The sequence below is a fragment of the Amblyomma maculatum genome, chromosome 1, assembly GCF_055883805.1.
Source record: "Amblyomma maculatum isolate TAMU_Amacu chromosome 1, ASM5588380v1, whole genome shotgun sequence".
Taxonomy (NCBI): domain Eukaryota; kingdom Metazoa; phylum Arthropoda; class Arachnida; order Ixodida; family Ixodidae; genus Amblyomma; species Amblyomma maculatum.
The window spans coordinates 186,439,024-186,464,003 of NC_139344.1; the positions used below are offsets into that span (position 1 = coordinate 186,439,024).

The 24,980-nt window shown below is 46.4% G+C and overlaps 1 protein-coding gene across 1 annotated transcript in view; it reads left to right on the top strand.

Annotated features, from left to right (window-relative positions):
• Positions 1 to 6,700: 6,700 nt before the first annotated feature.
• The window catches only part of LOC146205133 (carboxypeptidase Q-like), a 38,931-nt gene continuing 20,651 nt past the window's right edge, over positions 6,701 to 24,980 (top strand). Inside the window, exons 1-2 of the mRNA XM_084606315.1 lie at positions 6,701 to 6,860; positions 7,407 to 7,720. Coding sequence (XP_084462441.1) covers positions 6,701 to 6,860; positions 7,407 to 7,720 — 474 coding nt within the window. The remainder of the gene's footprint in view (positions 6,861 to 7,406; positions 7,721 to 24,980) is intronic.

The following is a 24,980-nucleotide window of genomic DNA, read 5'->3' on the forward strand; positions in this document are numbered from 1 at the left end:
CCACGGCGAGTGGTTGACGGAGAAACTCCTCCTCTTTACACCTGTCGGTGTTTTCCTATCTACTTTTTCTTTTGTCTTTCCCAACGTTACTGTGTTTCCTTGCCTCTTTTTAATGTTTGAAGCAAGCGCATCCCTGTCCCTGGCTGCTGTAAAGAAGGTGAAATTTTAGATACGTTATTTACCTTTTCTCCTCTTAACCAGTGCTGCGTGTTCATAAAAAAAAAAAAAGAAAAATCTTTTTTTTTTTTTTTTTTTTTTTTTTTTTTTTTTTTGCAGACAGAGGAGCCCAGTTGTGTTCGGCCCTGTTCTAGTTTCTCGATGTGTCTTCCTCAGACATTTTTACATTTTCTTGAAATGTCAAAATGCCCCGTTTAAAATTAATAGAACACACCGTATGCGACATGCGGACGTTGTGGCCTCAGGCCTGCTTCCATTGGTGGCTCCTTGCTACTTTTTTCTTGTTTGTCCAATTATCTCTACCTAACATAATTGCTCAATTCATTTTTTTTTTCTAATAAAGTCGGTGATAATTTTCGTGCTATTTCTCGGCTTCAAAGTTTGCTGACTCTTTGCGTGCCCATCCTAGCAATTAAAAGCCATCCGTATATGAGCTGCCCTTGTCTGCTACGCACATCTGAAAGGCGTATGACGGCTGTATGATTTTTTTTCGCCTAAATACCATATGTTATACATTGAAGTGACTTTAGGGCCGTTAATCCTACACAGCTCCCTTCACTACCACGCCGTCTTCAATCCGCGCGCAGACCCTCTGGGAATCGTACCCTTAATAGCAGCCGTTACTTCATAAGATTTTTCACTATAGTACATATCTCAGACAGAAACTTCTAACGCTACCGTCCTACACTTCATCACGCATTGATTACCGTCAGAAAGTAGGAATTCCATTATGTCGCTCAAAATACTGCCATGACTCCTTCATTCCAAGCACTTCTAACAGTTGGAATCGCCTTCCTCGTGCCATTGCTAAAATTACAGATGCCATTGCTTTTCGTACAGCTGTTACTAACCTTTTTTGCTCCAATGTTTAACATACTTTTGCTGTCTTTTTTTTGGTGCTTTTGGTTTTTCAACATCTGCTACTTGGTTGTGTTGCTGCTGATTTTGTATTTTTATATCTTGTCGCGCAGTCGTTAACATTTACTGTATAATGACTATATAATTTTGTGTTATCTTTTTGCTGTATTCTGTTTTATTTTCTTTAGTTCACCCCCACTCTCCTCTGTAATGCCCTTGGACCCTGAGGGTAAATAAACAAATAAATAAATAAATAAATAAATAAATAAATAAATAAATAAATAAATAAATAAATAAATAAATAAATAGCAATTTTTCTTTTCTTGGAAGGAAAGAAGCGAATGCTTGACAAAGAGAGGTAAGGATTGCAGGAGCAGTCCACAGACGCAGGCGTTTATTGCTTCAAGTGAACAGTGGGTTGTGTTGCTGGTCCCACTGAAATGCAAATATATATATATATATATATATATATATATATATATATATATATATATATATATATATATATATATATATATATATATATATATATATATACATATAATAAACACCTCAATATAATAAGCCTACGGTCTTGGTGCTCCAATAAACACCTTACAATATATATATATATATATATATATATATAACGTCCGCAAACCAAAGCGACGGGGGTAGCGTTCGAACCAACAGCTTGCCAACAGTGCAGTGCCAACAAGGCTCCGGCTCCACTTCGTCTACCTCTTCGGGTTGGCGCGCGAACTGATGGCGATCGGGATTACTACAATACCCCCCGGCGGAAAAGGAGCCACCCTGGCGACTCATGGTGAGGAAAGGAGGCGGTTATGGTGGGCGGAGGCGAGTTTGGGCGTAAAGAGAACAGGACTAGGGAGGACAGATGTCGAAATAAGGGGAACGGGAACAGAAGAAAAGGGAGGAATGTCGGTGTCTGCAGCTACAAGGAGTTTAGCAGGGCGCACAGGCGGGTCACACAGGGAAACATTACACACAGGGGAAAGCTCAACTTCAGCACGGGCACAATCAATCACAGCACTGTGAGTCGACAGAAAGTCGTAGCCGAGGATGATGTCGTGGGAGCAGGCGTAAAGCACCACCATCTCGACGAGATACGTAATGTCTTTGATGCAAACTCGTACCGTGCACGCTGCCACAGGGGTGATGCGCTCTGAACTAGCCGTACGAAGCGAAAAGGCAGAAAGCAGCGTCGTGACCTTGCGAATTTTGCGGCGAAGGCCATCGCTAATTACGGAAACGGCATCACCTGTATCCACCAGCGCAAGAACGGGAAAACCTTCTACGAACACTTCAATGACGTTGGCGGGAGAAGGCGGAGGACTTAACGAGTTCATCAAACGCGCAGTTCTTGCCTCCGGAACTGCGACATTTAGTTTTCTCTTTGCGTAGGGCCCTGTCGCCGGAGCATCGGCGAAATGGAACGTCGGCGAGGCGAAGGCGAACGGCGTGTCGAGTACTGAGCCCGAGGTGGAGACGATCCAGAAGAGACGTTGCTCAAGGGCGGCTCGGTATCGTAGTGGTACTGACGGACTGCGTTCTCAGGATGATGCTGGAGCTGACGGCAAAGGCGAGCGACGTGACCCGGGAGCCCGCAAGCATAGCAAATTGGGCGATTGTCGGCGGTTCGCCATGGGTTCGTAATGCGGCGTCGCGGTCGAGGGATCGGAGACTGAGGGGCCATGAAACGAGGTGGAGCATAAAATGTAGGGTCGTTCTGGTAAGACGATGTAGGAAGCGGACCGCGCTTTCCCGCGGTTACTTGAGCGTAAGTGAGTGGGGCTTGCACAGGAGCGATGGGAACACTAGAAGGCAGCGCTTCGGCGACTTTCTCCTCGATAACTTGGCGGATAGCCGGCGAGATGGATGGCGCGTTAGCCGGCGCTAATTGCGAAGTGCACACGGTCGGCTGAACTGGATGGAGGAGGGACAGCTGGCGTGCAACTTCTTCGCGGATGAAGTCTTGGATATTCTGCATAAATTGAGACTGTTCCGCCGACGACGTAGCCAGTGCCAAGCCAGCAATGCCGGCAGGTGCGGCAGCCCGCCGCGTAGAAGCGTGTTGCTTTCGTAGCTCGTCAAACCTCTGGCACAGAGTTATAATGTCGGATACGGAAGTAGGGTCCCTGGCCGACATCATATAGTACGCATCATCAGTGAGACCTTTTAGAACATGTGTGACTCTTTCGGGCTCGGGCATGGACGGATTGACCCGCTTGCAGAGGTCAACCACGTCCTCAATGTAGCTGGTAAACGTTTCTTCGGGAAGTTGAAGCCGTGCATTGAGGCGTTGTTCGGCGCGGAGTTTGCGTACCGCAGGACGGCCGAAGACATCCGCGAAGTTCTTCTTGAAGACAGACCACGTCGGAAGATCGGCTTCGTGGTTTCTAAACCACAGATTTGCCACGTCCGTGAGGTAGAAGAGGACGTTGCTCAGTTTTATGGAATCGTCCCAGCGGTTGTAAGTGCTGACGCGCTCGAAAGAGGCCAGCCAGTCGTCAACATCATGGTCATCGGTACCACTGAAGAAAGGTGGGTCAGGGGGGCGTTGTGCCCCGGGACAGAAGATGGTGGCAGCAGTGGCAGGGATGGGCGCCGATGGTTGGCTGGGAGCGTCCTGCATGGTTGTGACCGAAGGCGGTAGCGTGCGGTTCCGAAGTTCAAGGGTGAAATTTGCGAGGAGGACTGGCGCGACGACAGAGACACCTCCACCAAGTGTAAGGTCTTTATTGGAGCACCAAGACCGTAGGCAACGTCCGCAAACCAAAGCGACAGGGGTAGCGTTCGAACCAACATGCAGTGCCAACAAGGCTCCGGCTCCACTTCTACCTCTTCGGGTTGGCGCGCGAGCTGATGGCGATCGGGATTACTACAATATATATATATATATATATATATATATATATATATATATATATATATATATATATATATATATATATATATATATATATATATATATATATATATATATATATATATATATATATAAACGACCCCACGGTCCAGCTCTACGCCGCCAGGTGATTTGGTCGAAGATAAGGGTTGCATTTTCTTCCGTCTTGTCACTTTTCGGTCGGCTGAACGGCACCCACGTGCTGTCTGTTTTTCGACGCAGCCAAGCATCCTCCCATTCTCACATAATTTGAAGCACAAGCCCATCCCTGTTTCTCTCAAGTCTGTGAAGACGTTACCCCCCGCAATAATCATTTGGAAGACAACAGATCAGAAGGCGATTTGCACAGTGGCTAGTCATTTGATGGATGTTTGCGGCTGCAAGTTAAAAAAAAAAATGAGAAGGGTTCAATGCTGCTGAATCGAATAGGAAGCGAAAACATTAGCTGCTGGAGACCGAGCGTTCTTCTTCTTCTGTTAGTCGCAGCGCCGGCTCGGGGACCACGGACACGGCACGCAGCGACGAGCGGTTAGACCTGGCGTAGTATTGCTTTCGCAATAAATAAAAAAAAAGTGTTCACGGTCCTAGAAGTAAATTCCCCCATTCCATGATTCCTTCACATTTAGGTCCGAAACTATTCATTCAACCATCATTTATATGCATAGCCTTTACTGGCGTCATATTGGCGACTATGCAGAAGACCAGGGACACAGTGAAAAGGAGCGCGTTTCCCGACTCTATTATCCCAGTTTGCTGGGGAATGCACTGGGGAAGGCTTGCGTGATTCAGAAAGGTGGATGCAGAGTGCTAGCGTAACATGCACAGAAGACCACAAGTTCAAAACATGGCGCCTTATTTGCAAAGCACGAGCCGTCTTCGGAGGCTGAGGGCAACTACACAATGACGCCATAACTTCAAACCAAAAACATGACGATATAATCATGCCTGTGCAGGCGAAATAAAGTTTCACGTGCATCGAGGTCCTTCGCGACACACCAAACAAGGAGTAAGAGAAACTAAACGGTGAGCGCCCACTGTCAAGAAAAGTTTTTTAGATTTTCAGCGCTCACTGTGTCTTCTTATTCCAGTCGCGTCTCTTTGCCGCGCAGAACAGTGTTAACGTACCAACTGGTCTAGCTGCTTGTCTTGATGCAATAATTAATCGCGCATTTCTACGAAGCTATAATCGAGCACTTGGGTTTGCGAGCAATGTTGCGTGACAGAAGCGTTCATTGGGTTTCGCTAAGATAAGAAAATGGTAGAGGAAATTTTTTTAATGTCGGGTGTTTAATTAATCGAAAAGCATAACACAATTAACAATAATAGTGGCTCAACAAGAGGTTGCTGAACTAGCGCACGAGAAAATTTGAATAAACTTTCGCAAGGCGCCTGTATACTGCGCGACGTCATTGTGTGTTAAGAAACCCTAGATGGTCGAATTTCTTAGAGCCTTCCCCTTCGGCGTGCCTCTTAGCAGAAGTTTCTTTGGAACGTTAAACCCCATCAGCCAACCAATCTTTTCTCGCCTGGTTTCTTTAAAATCTACACTGATTCGTTACTAGCGAATAAACGTACTGTTGAAACCCGGGCAGACATGTTCTGATATAGTTTTATTATCAAAGTTTGGTGCGTGTGCATGTGTCCCATGTAACACGCAGTGACAGTCAATTTGGCGAGGCTATATGCATGAATCTTCATTCAAGCGAACCACGACGGGAGGAAGAATTCGTTGCTCGCACTGCGTCCTATATATGTGCCTCAGCACCTTAACGCATACACTGAGGTTTTTCCTGCAACACGTAATTTCTACGAATGCATCACGTGCACTGCTTTCCTTTGTCACTAGAAGCAGGTTTTGTTTTGTACATTCCCACAATTTTTTTTTAACTATCGCCTCCTATATTGCATCCCAGCCTGCTCCTTTTGCCCCGAATACCACTCTACCGCCCTCTACATGTTCACCAAATACTTGGCGGATCCTCTCCCGCGGGGCCTAGAGAGTCTTACTACCTGGAAAGATGGGAGACCCTACCGCTCTCGGAGGGCCCGGTCAAACAAGCCATCGATGCAAGCCTCGTTGGCGACGTCATTGACCGTCGGGGCATGAACGTTTGAGTGTAGTGGGGTAGTGTAGGGCAGTTCGGGGCCGAGGAACCGATGAGTCCCGAACTTCTCTGTCCTAAGAAAGTTTTTCTAACACCGTGGCCCCACTCTGACTTGCATTATTGTTATCGCAATGGGGGGAGGGGGGGGGTCGGCCCGTTCTTTGTGTCTGTGCAGGTTTCGATCGACAACCGACTTTTCCGCTACAGGTATACTGTCTTGCCTCCCGTAAAAGCCACGACGATTCATGCAACAATTGAACTAGTGCTGCCACATATCTCTTCTTCCTGTGCATTACAGCAACATTATATGACAAAACTGCGACAGATGACGCGAGCACTAAATAAGCATTTCGAAAGAATATAAAGGTTCAGTGATTTATTGTCCTCTCCAGTTCGTTGGAGTCACCAAAACGACTTCTGCACTTAGAGACAAGGACATCGTGACGAGAGGCCGACGCCGTGTACAGGTAGAACAATATACCTGTAGAGACGGCGGCACGCGGCCGGATGGACATCTACCACGAACGGGTATCGATATCTTGCGGCCGCAACCTGAGGAGCCTCGGCGACAGCGCGCAGGCGTCGCCACGAGCACCGCATCCGGCGGCTGCCACCTGAGACGCGCCAAGAAGGCCTGGCGGCAGCGTCCCCCATGGCACGGTCTTTCTTTCCGCTGCTCGTTCTCCTGACAGCTACAGCGCCACGCACGCAAGCCGTGTGCATTGTGCCTGACGAGCCTTTCCGGGAGATCCGCAACGCCAGCGAGCAAGTGCAGAACCTCATCCAGCTCTTCCGCTCGGGAGCCGAGAAAGGTAGCGTGATCGCTTCCATAGCCACTTGCTTTGTATTTAGCATTGTATATTGCATCTGCAGTTGCCGGGAAGAAAACGCGTTAACTTAGCTGCTTGAGTCCTTTAGCTCAAGATGCAAAGTGTGGAGAATGGCTGGCGATCGATTTTGAGACCAGAAGCAATCAGTCATTTATATTTGTTCGCTAAGGAAGGGTAGCGTCTTGGATGCACAGTAGGCGTAAAAATTTCGAGAACGTTTTCAGCACAAATTAAACTGCGGTCGACCCACGCCTCATCAATTAATAGCCGTAGACTAATGTGCTAGGATTTTTTTTTTGTCATTGAGTTACTGGGAGCGTTCACTCAAAATATATTTGCGCCTCGTAGGCAACGCTCGACACAAGCAATGAATGCACTCAGCCAGCAGTCTCGAGCGAGTTGGTTCTGATGTTGAAGTGCGAGCTGCGGCCGATGCGAAAGAGTGCAGGGCGCGGTTTTTGAGCCCAGGAGCCACCGTGTTTGTTTGCGTGCCTGGCCTTGCACGCAACCAGTGGGCACCGCCCGCAGGTACGACGTACCGCGAGCTGTCGCAGTTCGCAGACCGGTTTGGAAGCCGCATGCTGGGCAGTGCCCAGTTGGAGAAGTCCATCGACAACCTAGTGGAGCGCTTCAAGCTCGACCACTTCCAGGACGTGCACACCGAGGACGTGCTGGCAGTACGATGGCGCCGCCAACACGAGGAAGCGCGCCTGGTGCGCCCCGAAGAGCACTCGCTCCGCGTGCTGGGCTTAGGCGGGTCGTCCGGAACGCCACCCGGCGGAGTCACGGCGCCCCTCGACGTGGTCAAGTCCTTTGCCGAGCTCGAAATGAAGGGAACCAGCGTAAGAGTCCAGCCGTGGTTCATGACCCACGTTCTATATGGCTTTTTGTTTTCCTTTTTGCTCGAGTGCTCAGAGGAGGCTCTCCCTGCTAGGCCATCGTAGGATTGCCTGAAATGTGTTAAAACCTCTTTAAAGGCCCACTGTCCACCCTCCGGTCGAAAATATTTTCTTCCCCGGTGACTGTGAGACTTCGCCCCTAGAACGCAAGACCGCAAAATGTTTTTGAAAAGAGTAACTGATAACGCAGTTACAGCCACCGCAATCAGCCGATTCTGCCGTGCTTCTCTCCTTCCGTTCCCTCGCAAAGGTTTTTCACTCTCCTGCCCGAGGTCGTCTAGCCTCCGCAATACAAATTCCCCTTCCTCCTCCGCGTTTGGCGGGAGGTGGGGCGTGGCTCTCCGCGAGCGCGAAAAAAAAAAAAAAAACGGTCGAGGGAGCGCGCGCCGCTGGATTCAGTCTGGCCGTGGCGAGGGAAAAGCGCGCTGCGAGCGGTAGACACCCATCCTTCTCCCGTCAGTCAGCGAGACGGATCAATGGACATCGTTCGCGGTACGTACGTCATTACTGTGGCCCGTCGGGCCAGCGCAGGAAACGGGGAAGCTGGCTTCCCAAAGGAGAGCATGAGAGAGCTTTGAATTGTATTTTCGATGCTTTGCGGCGCGCGTGTCACTGTAGCATTTTGCACAGACTATCTCCGGTACCTGATCGAAACACTGGGCTCATTTGCTTAAAGGGCCTTCCCTGGACAGTGGCCCTTTAAAGGCCCACTGTCCACCCTCCGGTCAAAAATATCTTCTTCCCCGGTGACTGTGAGACTTCGCCCCTAGAACGCAAGGCCGCAAAATGTTTTTGAAAAGAGTAGCTAATAACGCAGTTACAGGCACCGTAATCACCCGATTCTGTCATGCTTCTCTCCTTCCGTTCCCTCGCAAAGGTGTTTCACTCTCCTGCACGAGGTCGTCTAGCCTCCGCAAGACAAATTCCCCTTCCTCCTCCGCGTTTGGCGGGAGGTGGGGCGTGGCACTCCGCGACCGCGAAAAAAAAAGAAACAAAAACGGCCGAGGGAGCGCGCGCCGCTGGATTCAGTCTGGCCGTGGCGAGGGAAAAGCGCGCAGCGAACTGTAGACATCCATCCTTCTCCCGTCAGTCAGCGCGACGGACCAATGGACGTCGTTCGCGGCACGTACGTCATTACTGTGGCCCGTCGGGCCAGCGCAGGAAACGGGGAAGCTGGCTTCCCAAAGGAGAGCATGGGAGAGCTTTGAATTGTATTTTCGATGCTTTGCGGCGCGCGTGTCACTGTAGCATTTCGCACAGACTATCTCCGGTACCTGATCGAAACACTGGGCTCCTTTGCTTAAAAGGGGCTTCCCTGGACAGTGGCCCTTTAAAGGATATAAACTAAATCAGATGAACTTTAATAGAGGTTCTAATGCTTAAGGCATACCAAGTTTGAGTATACTATACCAGTGGCAATGGGCAGTCTGCGACTAATTAAAAAGAAGGCTTTCTGAGGTAAAAAGAGCATTTCCTGCAACGTAACACCAGTGTTGGCGGTCGTCAAAAAAACAAAGGACTCACGTTAAGTGCACACTGGTTAACTATGTTCTAAAAGCTATTTTTTACTTACAGTACAATTCAATTGCATTACAAACAACGTATACAATGTACATGTATGAGGTGAAGGAGATAAAAGCCACTTCATAGTGACTTTACTGCGCTGACCCTGTCCGGCGGTGTGTTCGATAGCTCGGTGCAAAGCAATGATATTGAATATTAGGAATCTCTATAACATTAAAAAAATAAAAACAAGGATTCACCAAATAAGGTTTAACAGTTTCAAGGATAAAGAGCAGCTGTGACTTGGAAAACTTGGTGTACTGAAAGGCCGACAAAAGAGACAAAAAAAAAAATAGCTGGTGGTTTACCTTGGTTAACTCTGGAGGGAAGCGAAAGCTTCATGTACCTAGATACGCTCATTGCCAAGCTTGGATTAAACACATTGTGCGTTTCTCCGAACGTAAAGCCCCTTCTTCATCGGTCATTTCGGCACGTCACCTTTTCAGGACCTCATTCCGACGTGTCTTCTTCACGTTCCGGCGCGATACTGTAGCAAGGTGTTCATCCTCCTCCATCTTGCGCATTGTTGTAACATAGGCAGGAGTCCACCTTTTTATACACGTATCGCCCCTCTAGCGCCCTATACTTCTACGTCACACTGACGTCACTTCAGGGGACCTTAACCTTGACAGTGGGCACGGGCCATTTGGTGGCCTACGTGACTATGCTCCAAAGTCACATGACGACCACCAGGTCACTTGACCTTGACCTTGATTGTGGTCACGGGCCACTTGGTTGCCTACGTTACTATGTCCCAAAGTCATATGGCGACCACCAGGCTTAACACAAAAGTTTGACCTCTACATCTCCTTCAAGGTGAAAACCGTGCACACCCGCGCCTCAGGTGACCTTGAACTTAACAGGGGTCACAGGCCACTTGGTGGCCTACATGACAATGCCCCAAAGTCACATGGCCACCACAACGTCACGTCACCTCTACCTTGACAGTAGTCACTGGCCACTTGGTGGCCTACGTGATTAGGCTCCAAAGTCACATGGCGACCAGCAGGCTTACACAGAAGTTGGACCTCTAAATCTGCTTCAAGGTGAAAGGCGTGCATACCCGACGGCTCGAACTACCTGGCGTAGTGAAGCTTTCGCTTCAAAAAACATATAAGCAACTTGAACAGCGAATAACAAACTGGAAAACGACGAAGACGCTACAGAAGCGTTTCGAGCAATCTGTTCGAGAATATTGATGATGATATTTCTTTGGTGAAACCAAATTCGGCGCCAAACAGTTGGGTATCTGCTTCTAATTGCAATGTAAAACGGGCCTTCAGTAATAGTCCCAATCACTTACATAATTTCGAAAGCATGATTACGCTTGACGCTGTAGTTCAACAAATATCGGCCAATTTTTGGCAATTCGTAAGTAGCGAGCCCGCGTCGCATGCGAGCTACACCCTCCAGCAAACTCCTTTCGCAGCGCATGTGCCACGTTACATTCACGCACACGTTTCGACGGGAAAACAGCGGCCAGCAGCGCAGAGCGGACAGCCTGGGTGGAGCAAAAAGTAGTCACGCGCCACTGGGGCCGATCAGAGACTAGGTTTCATGGACGTAGCTGTGGGCGCACTCAGCCATTTCTGAATTGTCTGGTATATCTATTTTAGAGCGGAAGCTGTACTACTGCAGGTGCAACCCAGAGTGTCGCCCCGCTTTGTACGCTTCACCTTCATTACCCGACTACGATCAAAGCAACACTAATGGTTTATGACGATGTATCACATCGTCAGTAGGAACCTCGGCGGTGATGCAGTCATTGCGAAATCAGGGGGTAAACGAGCCGTACGTGAAAGTCTTGGAAGATATATATACTGGCTGCACAGCAACCATAGTTCTGCAGAAAGAAAGTAACAAAATTCCCATAAAGAAAGGTGTTAGGCAAGGAGACACGATCTCCCCAGTACCACGGCCGCTCGATGGAAGCGCACTAGGTGCGGCCTGCTACGTCGCCCGAAACCGGCGGGAGGCGCCGAGTTCCAGTCGCCACCGCCGCGGCGCCACCGTTCGGGGACAGCCGCGCGCGGAGAGCAGCGCCTGGCTGCGCTTTGAGGGAGGCGTCGGCGTGGTAGAAGCTTTTTATTTTACGGATATAAGAGCTCCGCTCCGCAGAATTTGGCAACAAGAATTAGTATATACTGTCATATCTAGTGTGACCATGTCAGCACTTAGCACTTGCTCGGCAAGGATTTATACTGGAGTGTACCCCGAAAAACTTATAGTGACGGTGGTTCAATCGATCGGAGAGCTCGCATTACCATGATTTTGCATTCGGATCCAGTTGTTCGTCCCATTAAAATGTGACCCGGCTGTGAACAATTCGAAGCTGTTAAGCTGCCATAGTAGCCTAATGAATAACCACTTAATTAACTATGTCGCGAATTCCGTGTGTCATTTTCATACCATTTACTCATTCCTGCATACAGCTTTTATACACAAATTGACGTCAACCTGTTCTAAGCTGCCAGCGCTATCCAATAAAAAAATGTCCTACTATGAGCAACCTCTGTGAAAATGCGACATGTAACCAACCTTTATATCTCATTGTGACAAATTTTACAGTGGAAATATGAAGATGTTTATTAGGTTAAATCTAGATGATAACCTGGAATCTTCTACTCAGCTGGAGACATTAAACTTTGTACGCAAACGCTATCCGTCATGACTTCCCGCATTTTGCATGACCGGACAAAGTAAGCGCGCTTGATAGAGCCGGTCTGCTTCAAGGTGCTACGTATATGCGCCGAAAGTTTTTATTACTATTTTTATTGGCTGCTCGCAAATCCATACAATTTTGCTGGTTCGTAATTTTCAATGGAAGAGCGCGCATCGAGTGTTGCTGTTGTGAAGCTCTTAGCTGTGATCACAAGAATGTTCACGCGTCAGAGCGCAACTGCAGCCGAGTACGCTTATTTAATGGCCACACACACAAAAAAAGGAAGAAAATTACCAATCGCAGACGGAAAACCTTTTTTGAGAGAGGTTTATGCCATAGCCATAAACATCGCTCCACTGTTGAGTTGACATTTCCAGCCCAGCTCGCTATCAGGGGGGGGGGGGGGGGCAGCAACTTAACGATAACTTGCATAGCGCCTTAGCATGGGCACGATCATTTTTTTTATAGATTAGCTGCAGGTACTGTGTACAGTGAGAAAACAATGATGAAACCAAAAGTTTACACAGCTTGCTACTTCACCGGACCTCTTCAGACTTCATCATCCTGTTAATGAAGGTGCTCGTAAGCTGACAAAGCTTGATTACTTCCTTTGCGGGGTACATCAAACCTCCATTGTCCTTGGTTTTCATTAACCTGTAACTGGTCCAGTTGACTATATTTCCTGCAACAGGCTCTTGCTCGACTAATATGTCGCCTCAAAACCATTACCAAATATTGCATAAATTAAGCAACAACCTGGTAGTGATAAACAAAACTTGGGGTTCTTAAGTCTCCTTGAGGAGCCTCGTCAGAGTGCCCGTACTTTGCTACCTGCTTATTCACCGTATCCCGTAATTGCAGGCTCTGTCGCATATCATTAGAATGCAACCTTAAGCCACCGCATTATATGAAATAGCACCCTACACATAGCTATATAAAGCCCCTCTTTACCGAAGCTGTACGAACGTGCCCTATAGGAGTATAGTGTGCCTGACTTGGGATCTAAGGGTCCCGCTTTCAATAATTCCCCTTTCACCCTTACATCTTATTGACTCTCTCTGGTTTGGCAGCTCCTGCCACATTCAACATGTCATGTGTTCTCATTGCGCCAAAGGTGTCTGGCTATATCCCCAGCTAAAGTGCCTTTTACCAGAGAGGTTTTTTTCCGACTTTCCACCGACAGAGCGGGCGCCGGATTTTCTGTGGAACGTGGCTTTTCATTTTATCGCATCGGCTCAAACAGTCTCAACAGTATAAATAAATGTTGTATGCACAGGCTCCTTTACTTGCAAGGCCACTCAGACTAGCGCGGCAAAATTTAGAACAAATTGCATGCTTATATAAAAAAAAAAGAACCTTCGCAGCTTTTTCTGATATGTCCTCGCAACGTAACCTGCGAGAAAAGCTTCTGGTGCTACCTAATCGTGTTCATCTGCTTCACAACACACCGTTAAAAATTCTAGTTCACTGGCCAGCTCCCTGGTAACTAAATAGGTTAAACAACGTGTCGGGAGCACAGGAAAAGAGGACGGCACAACTAGCGCTGTTGTGCCGTCTTCTCCTATGTGACCGTCACGTTTTTTGCACGATTAACCGATAATTAATCACCAACAAGTCCAATCTGCTGTCCTTTGAAGCAAATTCAATGGCAGCTGACAGAGCATTATGCTTCAGCATCTGGACTTTTTAACCTCAGCGCCGCTTTGATTTCAGAGGAAGCGAGTGCATTTCCACTCCCCGCTGCTGTCTTTGCCTGAAGCGAACTCAGCGGATAAAATTAGAGGGTCTCTTAGATGTCTCTTAAGCGCAGGACGGCGAAAGCCTACCCTTCTCCTATCATTTGCCTCTCATCGTTTGCCACAGTTCGTCATTTCAAGACGTCGTTTGATATATTGGTCGTTTCTCAGTCATGATGAGTCTGCCTGTGTAGTCATTGTAGCCCTTATCACTCATAACTAAGCAGGTTACTCATTTAGAATCAGCAGTTGTCATTACATGTCGTCGTTTCACATATTCGTCATTTTGTAGTCATTAACAGTAATGATGAGTCATGCCTAGCTATTATAGTCATTACCATACATCGCTAAGCACTTTTACTAACTTTTAATCAATTGCGGTCATTACATGTCGTAGTTTGATATACTGGTCATTACAAATCATTTTAGTCATTAGCATTAGTCATTACCTCTATCAATGTCTATTTATAACTTTTATTGTTTGCCTATCACCATCAATCATATTCATTCTTTATCTCCCTCCTTGCACGTCCGCTTTTGCGACTGGCACACCAGTGCACAGATGCGACGCACAGATAACAGGCAAAGCTTCTGCGCATAGATTTTCGCTCCATGAGCCTAGAACGGATTTCGCCTTAAAAAACAAACGCATCCAGTCTCAACGTTAACGTGCTTGCACACGCGCACATAAAAAAGTTTGCGTTTACCACGCAGACGCGAGGCGAACGCGCCCAGAAAGGAAGCAAACCGCGCGCTCAGAGCCGACGACCCCGGCGGCGACGTGTCCCCGAACAGTGGCGCCCTCAGCAGAAATAGCGGGCGCAACTGTAAACTCCCCAAGGACGCGCTTGCCCATAGACGGCGGCGCGACGCAGCAGGCCGCACCCAGTGCGCTTCCATTGAGCGACCGTGCCAGTACTATTCACAGCTTGCTTAGAGGAAGTATTCAGAGACTTGGAATGGGAGCGGTTAGGGATAAGGATAGATGGAAAATACCTCAGTATTCTGCGATTTGCTGATGACATTGCCCTGCTAAGTAACTCAGGAGATGAACTGCATAGATTGATTGGTGGCCTAGAAAGGTAGGTAGGATTGAGGAAAATCAAGGTAGGAAAATCAATATGCAGAAGACTAAGGTAATGCTCAACAGCCTCGGAAAGGAACAGCAGTTTACATTAGGTAGCGAAGCACTGGAAGTAGTAGGCGAATATGTCTACTTAGGACAAGTAGTAACCGCAGATCCGGACCATGAAAAGGAAATAACAAGAAGAATGATTGGGATGGAGCGCAGTTGGCAATCACTCGCAGATTATGACTAGCATCTTACCGGTATCGCTCAAGAGGAAAGTATACAACAGTTGCATCTTACCTGTACTCACCTATGGGGCTGAAACGTGGAGGCTAACCAAAAGGGTTCTACTTAAGCTGAGGACAACGCAGAGGGCTATGGAACGAAAAATGGTAGGAGTAACATTAAGAGATAGGGAGCGTGCAGAGTGGGTCAGAGGAATAACTCAAGTTACCGACATTCTAGTGGAAATCAAGAAGAAGAAATGGGCATGGGTAGGACATGTGCGAAAAGAGGATAACCGATGGTAGCTTAGGGTAACAAACTGGATTCCAAAGGAAGGAAAACATAGCAGGGGGCGGCAGAAAGTTAGGTGGGCGGATGAGGTTAAGAAGTTCGCAGGGGACAAATGGATGCCGCTAGCACAGAACTGGGTTAATTGGAGAAATATGGGAGAGGCCTTCGCCCTGCAGTGGGTATAGTCAGGCTGATGATGATTATGATGATGATGTATCACATGGCCGTGCATGAGGTAGAGGGTTCGAGTCCCTCGCTCTTGTCACGATCAACCGAAACGGTGAGTATGTACTCTGTTCCAGGGCTCTTCTCTGCTCATCGTCCCTGGCGTACCTTGAAGGGCCCCTGAAATGCTACTTGCGGTAAACTTATAAAGTGCTCGGACACTTGCGCGCGAGCGGCACGAACTCGCTGTCCTTTTCTGTATTTTGCAAATAATGTACAAAACTCTCCCTGTCCTTTCTTGCTATCGCTCCCCTTTGTACTTCTCCTCGCTATCTCCCTGTTCCTTTTCTCGCTGGCGCAGCTCGGGTGCTTCAGATTTAAGATAACAGTTGCCACGGCCGGCAACACTCTCAATTCCTTTTTTGAATATCAATCAATCAATCAATCAATCAATCAATCAATCAATCAATCAATCAATCAATCAATCAATTTCATTTCCAGTTTTGTTTACAAAGAAACTGAGGGCGGCAAGAAAAATGCAGTCATTACGACCGTTTGACAAGCCTCGCCACCCTATACAAAGGGACAGTTTTGTAGCGACTGAAAGGGTGTGATTATTCTACGCTTGTTGTAATACACGGAAGATATAGAAGGTAATACAGTCACTGTTCTCAAAATTATCTGGGCACATTCGGTATTTAGTAATGAAAAAGAAATAAACATAGTAGTTACATAACATTCCCATTCTATAGAGCTTATTCAAGTGACGTCATTGCAGACTTACTGGCAACCATGGCACGAAGAAAGCAACATCATAAAGGGAGAAAGAAAAAGAGAGAGAGAGGGCCTACGGCGAATCGTGACACGTCGTCGGTGAAATCCGAGCTCTGGTTGGACGGCGTTGGAAACGGCGTCTCAAGCGTCCGACAAATGAGCGGCGCGCAGCAGGGAGGAGGCTGGTAGACCGGCGCTGACGCATCGGAAACATTCTTTCGTTTCTTTTAGCTTCGAACCGCCCAACTTTATGGCGTCTCCGCAGTACAGGGTTGCCACAACTTCCGCCAGCTAAGCTTGATAGTGAATAGGGTCTGTACACATTTGCACATGAACAATTTAATCAAGGAATGCATTCCGAATAGCAGCGGAAGACATACTCTGCAACCGGTCATAAAGTGGTGTGTTCAAGTATTTGGGGAGTATATATTTTAGTCTGGAAAGACCGTAATTTGTTCTGCATCGCGGTAAAGAGGAGGGGCTTTTTCGTGTCGTACACGGTGCTCGGTGTCGTGTAAGTACAACTATGTTAGGAAAGAATGTGTTGTTATTGGCTGTTGTTCTTTTATAGAAGGATGCAAACCTGTAGTCGAACATTTTGTTTATCGGTATTATTTTGCATTGCAGGTAGATTGGACTTGTCGGTGCGCCTTACGACACATTAGCAATTACACACGAAGTACTCTTTTCTGTAAAATTAGGATCTTCTGGATGTCACATGTAGTTTTTCCCCAAACAAAGAAGCAATACGATACATAGAATAAAAGAACGCACAGTAAAGGTGCAGCTTTGTTTCGGTAGGAAGAATATGCTTATTCCATGCAATAACCTCGACATATTTAGAAAGAGCTGTGCATACTTTTTCCGAAAATAACAGCTTGAGGGGCGAGTTTGAACATCTTCTTCACATAGCTCTTTTTGCCAGGCAGATAGTAGCACATTCATCCCAGTAGAATAAAAACATCGTCCAAGCATGACAGTCACAAATTCTACACCCAAGTACATCTCCACACACCTCTTCTTTGTGACTGTCATGCTTGGACGATGGTTGTGTTGTACTGGGACGATTGTGCTACTAACCTCTTGGCAAAGAAGAGGTGTGTGGAGATTTACTTGGGTGTAGAATTTGTGACTGTCATGCTTGGACGATGTTTGTATTCTACGGGGATGAATGTGCTAATATCTGCCTGGCAAAGAAGAGGTATGTGAAGAAGATGTTGGGCGTAGAAGAGGATGTTGTAGCTGAGTGGTGAAGAGGAAGTGTTTGTTCAGTTCCATATTACAGTTGGTAGTATGCGCTGTGTTATGCTTTCTTCTCATGTGATTGGGTTTGTTGCTCCGCATTTTTGTGAAACTTTTCTTACATGAAAATTCCATGACATAGTGGCTCTAAACACGATAGTGAGATAAATGCTTCTACACACTGAGCGGGAGCGTAAGCTAGAGGATTGGCGCATTGATTATGTGTTGCCCCTTTGGATGAAATAATGAAGCCTTAATTTTCCCTTGTTTATTTTTAACCAGTTTAGCGACTACCGATCTGATAATGATGTCAAAGCTGTATTTAAGGTGTTGGTTAGTTCTTTAATATTAGGCGAAGAGAAGAACAGGCTGGTATCATCTGCATATATGATCTGTTTCCCTAAATTGCTTATGTTGCATATGATTATATATATATATATATATATATATATATATATATATATATATATATATATATATATATATATATATATATATATATATATATATATATATATATATATATATATATATATATAATAACAGGGATCCCAGATGGCTGCCCTGGGGCACTTCATTTTTAATAGGCACCATATCAGAATGGAACTGATTTACAAGCACATTCTGACAGCGAGCGCTAAAGTATGATTCAATGAGACATATACCATAATGGTCAAGTTTCTTAAACATAGTTTTGTGATTAAGCGTATCAAATGCTTTGCTAAAATCAACAAAAGACACCCAAGGTCAGAAGCTGAGCTTCGAAATTTAATATTTATTCTTTTTGATCCAGTAATGCATGTTCAGTTGATCTTTGTTTTGTGAATCCATATTGGTAGTTGGCTATTACGTAGTGCTTCAATAAAAAATGGTTGTGACTTCGGTACATTATTCGTTATAACCTTTAGGAAAAAACTTGAGGTATAGATATTCGTCTGTAATTTCCGAGATCGTTTTTATCGCCCTTTTAATACGCAAACACGACTTTAACTATCTGCACGGCAGCCGGAAAATTTCTTGTGCTTAGCGCAGCATTGTATATATGAGTGAGACAAGGGACTATCAAGTGTAGTACGTATTTTACAGGTTTACTTTGAATATTGCACGAGTCGAGACTGGACGTGTTCTTTAAGCGTTTAATCACCGAATAAACCTCAGCCCCTTCATGGATCACTGCCTTGTCGTGGCAGAGGGGCTTGCGAAACTCGATGAAGTCGTGAGCTCTGCTGTGTAGGGACACCCAAGATAGACAGGTCACAGCAGAGTTCTGACAAAATGTGATTCACTGGAGAAGGTCATGGCAACCCACTCCAGTATTTCCTGCCAAGAAAACCCTATGGTCAGTCACAATACCATTAATGATATGGCGCCGCAAGATGAGCCCCCCAGGTTGGAAGGCGTCCCACATGTTACTGGGGATGAACAAAGGGCAATTCCTAGTAGCTCCAGGACGAATGAAGCGGCTGGGCTAAAGCCAAAAGGACGCTCAGTTGTGGATGTGTCTGGAAGCGACCGGAAAGTTCGATGTTGCAAGGAGATATATCACATAGCAACGTGGAATGTAAGATCTATGACGCAAGGTAAACTGGATGTCGTCAAGCGAGAAATGGACAGATTGAACATTGCTATCTTGGGTATCAGCGAGCTCAAGTGGACCGGAATGGGAGAATTTAATTCCGGCGACCATTATGTCTTTTATTGTGGGCACGAATTCAGGAGAAGGAATGGGGTCGCTCTCATAGTAAACAGAAGAATGGGCAAAGCAGTCTAGGGTGCAACCCCAAAAATGACCGAATGATTTCCCTTCGGATCCAAGGTCACCCTTTCAACATAACAGTTATCCAAGTCTATGCACCAACCACTACTGCTGAAGAAGCTGACGTTGAGAGATTTTATGCGGACCTGCAATGTCTTTTAGGCCGCACTCCATCATCAGACGTCCTTTTTCTCATAGGAGACTGGAATGCTAATGTGGGGAGAGAATAAATATCTAGAATTACAGGCAAGTTCGGTCTTGGGGAGCCAAATGAAGCTGGGCAGAGGCTAGTAGAGTTATGTCAAGAAAACAACCTGACCATAGCGAATACTCATTTTCAACAGCACCAGAGGCGCCTGTACACATGGACTTCACCGGACGGTCTGTACAGGAATCAGATTGATTATATTCTTTGCCGGCAGAGATGGAGAAGCGCTATACAAGCAGTAAAAACAAGGCCTAGGGCCGATTGTGGCACCGATCATCAGTTTCTTGTTGCCAAATTTATGCTTCGATTGAGGAAAACGCAGAAAACTAGACGGCCTTTCAGGTATGATCTGGATCAAATTCCATCAAAATACGCTATGGAAGTGAGGGATCGGTTTCAAGAATTAGATCTAGAAGAGATGTGGACTGAAGTTCGAGATATAATACAAGAAGTTGCTACTAAGGTAGTTCCAAAGAAAAAGAAATGCAAGGAAGCAAACTGGTTATCTGAAGAGGCTTTGCAAATAGCTGAGGAAAGGAGTATGGCGAATGGTATGGGGAAAAGAGAAAGATACAAGGTTCTTAATGCGGATTTTCAGAAAATAGCAAGGAGAGTAAGAATGCCTTCCTGAACATACAGTGCCAAGCAGTTGAGGACCACAGCCAATTAAGGAACACAAGAGCTCTGCATAAGACAATCAAAGATATCAAAGGAATCTTCTGTGCTAAGCTGGGCGTGATAAAGGACAAACGAGGCAAGGACCTCACTGAAGCCTCAGAGATTAAGAAGAGGTGGTAGGAATACACAGAAGAACTGCAGAAGGACCCGGATGTGCAAACCCAACATAAGACGGTTGTGATTACTGATCTCGAGCCGGGCATCCTGAAGAGTGAAGTTGAATGGGCCCTTAGCCAGCCTTGCTAAGAACAAAGCTAGCGGAATTGATGGCATTCCAGCTGAGTTGCTTCAAAACCTGGACCATGACGCTGTTAACACTCTGCATACATTATGTCAGAAGATTTGGACAACCCTGCAGTGGCCACAGGATTGGAGGAGGTCAGTTTACATCCCCATTCCAAAGAAACGCAGTGCCAAAGATTGTTCTAACTACCGCACGATCGCGCTTATTTCGCATGCTAGCAAGGTGATGTTGAACATCCTCCAAGGTAGACTACAGCAGTATGTGGATCGGGAGCTTCCGGACGTGCAAGCTGGGTTTCGCAAGGGCAGAGGAACTAGAGAACAGATAGCCAACCTTCGCTGGATCATGGAAAAAGCAAGAGAGTTCCAGAAACCCATCTACTTCTGCTTTATTGATTATGTGAAAGCGTTTGACTGTGTAGATCACAGCAGATTGTGGCAAGCTCTCCAAGAGATGGGAGTTCCAATTCACCTCATCTGTCTCCTCAGGAACCTGCATGAAGGGCAAAAGGCCACAGTCAGAACTGGGCATGGTCTTACTGATTGGTTTCCGATTGAGAAAGGAGTGAGGCAAGGCTGCATACTGTCGCCCGGCCTATTTAACCTATATGCAGAGTGTATCATCAGGAAGGCCAGTCTGGACGAGTCTTCAGCTGGAGTGAAGGTTGCTGGAAAACGTATTAACAACCTTAGATATGCGAATGATACCACTTTAATGGCAGAAAGTGAAGTGGAACTCAAGAGATTTCTGATGCACTTACAAGAAGAGAGTGAGACGTTTGGGCTTAAAATGAACATTAAAAAGACAAAGAACACGGCGTCTTGCCCTATCAATGTCCTGGAGCATCAAGGGACAAGAAGTGGAAGCTGTGACATATGTCCTCTTCTTGGGCTCCAAGATTACCACGGAAGGAGACTGCAGCCATGAAATTAGGAGACGCCTTCTTCTGGGAAAGAGAGCCATGGTTAGCCTTGACCACCTAGTAAGGAGCAGAGACATTAGTCTGCCAACCAAGATCCGTATAACTCGTGCTATGGTCTTTCTAGTTGTGATGTATGGATGCGAGAGTTGGACTGTGAAGAAGGCTGACCGCCGAAGAATTGACGCATTTGAATTGTGGTGCTGGCGGAAGATCACATCAGTCGATATTGTCGACCATAATCCCTGACTACTCATTGGAGGGTCAAATTCTAAAGTTAAAGCTCTGCTACTTTGGTCTATTGATGAGAAGAGTAGTCGCTGGAGAAAGATTTGATGTTGGGAAAGGTTGAGGGTCACTGGAGAAGGGGTAGGCAGCGAACGGGATGGTTAGATGGCATCCTCGAGGCGCTGCAGATGAAGTTATGTGATGTTAGGAAGATAGTGAAAGACCGGAAAGCGTGGCTTGACATGGTCCATAGGGTCACGAAGAGTCGGACACGACTGAACAACTCAGCTGAACTGAACTTACTTGCTGGTTCCAAAAACATTCATACCCTTAGTCTGTCGTCCATATACCGAAAAATTCCTGTGCAGTGAACACTGTTTCCAACTTCAGAGAAATACTTATTGAAAACGTTAGCGAGGTACGAGCCGTCTATTTCCTGAACATTAATTACTAGGGTCATAAGATCTTGAGGTTAGTTATTTCAATTTAGAATATTGTTTAGGTGTCTCCACTTTTCTTTGGGGTTATGGGAGAGGTGGTATGTTGAACAAATTATTATAATTAGTGGTACGAGATGATCAAATTTCATAGTTTAAGCGGTTCCGCAAGGAATTATGACTGGCTATGACTTCGGGAGCTTTACTTTTTATGAAAGTTGCAAACAAGTTGTTTCGTTTTTACCACTCGTACTAGGCGAGGAGTCGTCCATGGTTTTCGTGCCTTTTTTGAGGGTATTATCTCGACAATAGGGAAACAATCATTATAGATTGGGAGAAAGAGTTGAAGGAATCGATCATATGCATCATCGGGTGTTGTGTTCTGGAAAACATGATTCCAATTCGCAAGTGAAACTCGGTTGCTGAATTGATCGAGGCAGTTTTGGGAGAGGATCTGCCGACTGACACTCACATCAGGCTTAGGTATAGGTTGTTTAAGAAGAAGAACGAAAATAGGAAGGGTGGTCACTTACGTCGGTTGCAATGTGACCGACAAGAAACGCGTTTTCATAATTGACAATGAGAAGATCTAAAGAAGATGAATGTGAAGTGACACGTGTAGTCCCATGAATAACACTTCGGAAACTAGCTGTTTCCATGGCGGTTAGCATTTTTTTCTTGGACTGAGTTTTTTGTGCTCATATCTATTTAACAATAAACCACACCACCACCACCATTTACAACTCAAGAATTCCGTAGAGGTGGTCCTTGTGCTATGAGTACTTGAGCCAAATTTGAAAGCTTTGCGTGGAGTCTATAATATTCAAATAATTTTCAAAAAGTGCCCCTGGCGACCGCTCGCAACAGATTTGGGCAGCATACCTCTGCGCGTAAACCTCCCTATGACGTTACTGGGGCTTGCTGGGCGCGTCCGCCCATTGGACGCTCCCAAGTTACGTGGGCGGAACGAGGTGTGGGGGGGGGGGCACCGCCATGGCTTGTTTTCTACATAATTTTCTTTTCTTGTGAGCAGGCCTGAGCAGGGGGATGAGGAGGAGCATTATTTGCTAATGAAGCCAGTTTAAACATGTCTGCGTTGCTGATACGATTGATGGGATCCTTAATGCTCGTGCGCGTTTTTAGTTTTAGTAAAAAGATTTTATGGGCCCTTTAAGGCGTCACTAGTAGACTCTAGATATGGCTCTAGGCTTGATCGCTATCGCATCGAAATTGTGTTGCAACCGTTATTCGTGCAGCGTTTGTGTCCTACCATTTTGCTGTCTAATTGAGATGCACTTGCTAGTCTAGTTGCTCGATAGGTATTCGAGCCGACTTCAGTTCAGTTCATTCGTTCAGTCGTGTCCGACTCTTCGTGGCCCTATGGACTATATCACGCCATGCTTTACGGTCTCTCACTATCTTCCTAACATCACATAACTTCATCTGCAGCACCTTGAGGATGCCATCTAACCATCGCGTTCGCTGCCTACCCCTTCTCCGGTGACCCTCAACCTTTTCCAACATCAAATCTTTCTCCAGCGACTCCTCTCTTCCCATCAGATGACCAAAGTAGCTGAGCTTTAACTTTAGAATTTGACCCTTCAATGAGCAGCCAGGGTTCATGGTCGACAATATCGACGGATGTGATCTTCTGGCCGTCCAAGGAACTCTCAAGAGTCTCCGCCAGCACCACAATTCAAACGCGTAAATTCTTCGGCGGTCAGCCTCCTTCACAGTCCAACTCTCGCATCCATACATCACAACTGGAAAGACCACAGCACGAGTTATACGGATCTTGGTTGGCAGTGTAATGTCTCTGCTCTTTACTAGGCGGTCAGAGCTCTTGAGTTCCACTTCACTTTCTGTCATTAAAGTGGTATCATCCGCATATCTAATGTTGTTGATACGTTTCCCAGCAATCTTCATTCCAGCTGAAGACTCGTCCAGACCGGCCTTCCTCATGATGCACTCAGCATATAGGTTAAATAGGCAGGGCGAAACTATGCAGCCTTGGCTCATTCCTTTCTCAATCGGAAACCAATCAGTAAGACCATGCCCAGTTATGACTGGGGCATCTTGCCGTTCATACAGGTTCCTGAGGAGACAGATGAGGTGAATTGGAACTCCCATCTCTTGGAAAGCTTGCCTCAGTCTGCTGTGATCTACGCAGTCAAACGCTTTCGCATAATCAATAAAGCAGAAGTAGATGGGTTTCTGGAACTCTCTTGCTTTTTTCATGATCCAGCGAAGGTTGGCAATCTGGTCTCTAGTTCCTCTGCCCTTGCGAAACCCAGCTTGCACGTCCAGAAGCTCCCGATCCACATACCGCTGTAGCCTACCTTGGAGAATTTTCAACATTACCTTGCTAGCATGCGAAATAAGCGCGATCGTGTGATAGTTGGAACAATCTTTGGCACTGTCTTTCCTTGGGATGGGGATGTAAACTAACCTCCTCTAATCCTGTGGCCACTGCAGGGTTGTCCCTATTTGCTGGCATAATGTATACAGAACGTTAACAGCGTCGTCATGTTTGAGGTTTTGAAGCAACTCAGCTTGAATGCCATCAATTCCGCTAGCTTTGTTCTTAGCAAGGCTGGCTAAGGCCCATTCAACTTCACTCTTCAGGATGCCCGGCTCGAGATCAGTAATCACAACCGTCTTATGTTGGGTTTGCACATCCGGGTCCTTCTTGTACTGTTCTTCTGTGTATTCCTGCCACCTCTTCTTTATCTCTGAGGCTTCAGTGAGGTTCCTGCCGCGTTTGGACTTTATCGCGCCCATCTTAGCACAGAAGCTTCCTTTGATATCTTTGATTGTCATTTACAGAGCTCTTGTGTTCCTCAGTTGGCTGTTGTCCTCAACTGCTTGGCACTGTGTGTTCAGGAAGGCATTCTTATCTCTTCTTGCTATTTTCTGAAAATCCGCACTGAGAACCTTGTATCTTTCTTTTTTCCCCATAACTTTTGCCATACTCCTTTCCTCAGCAATTTGCAAAGCCTCTTCAGA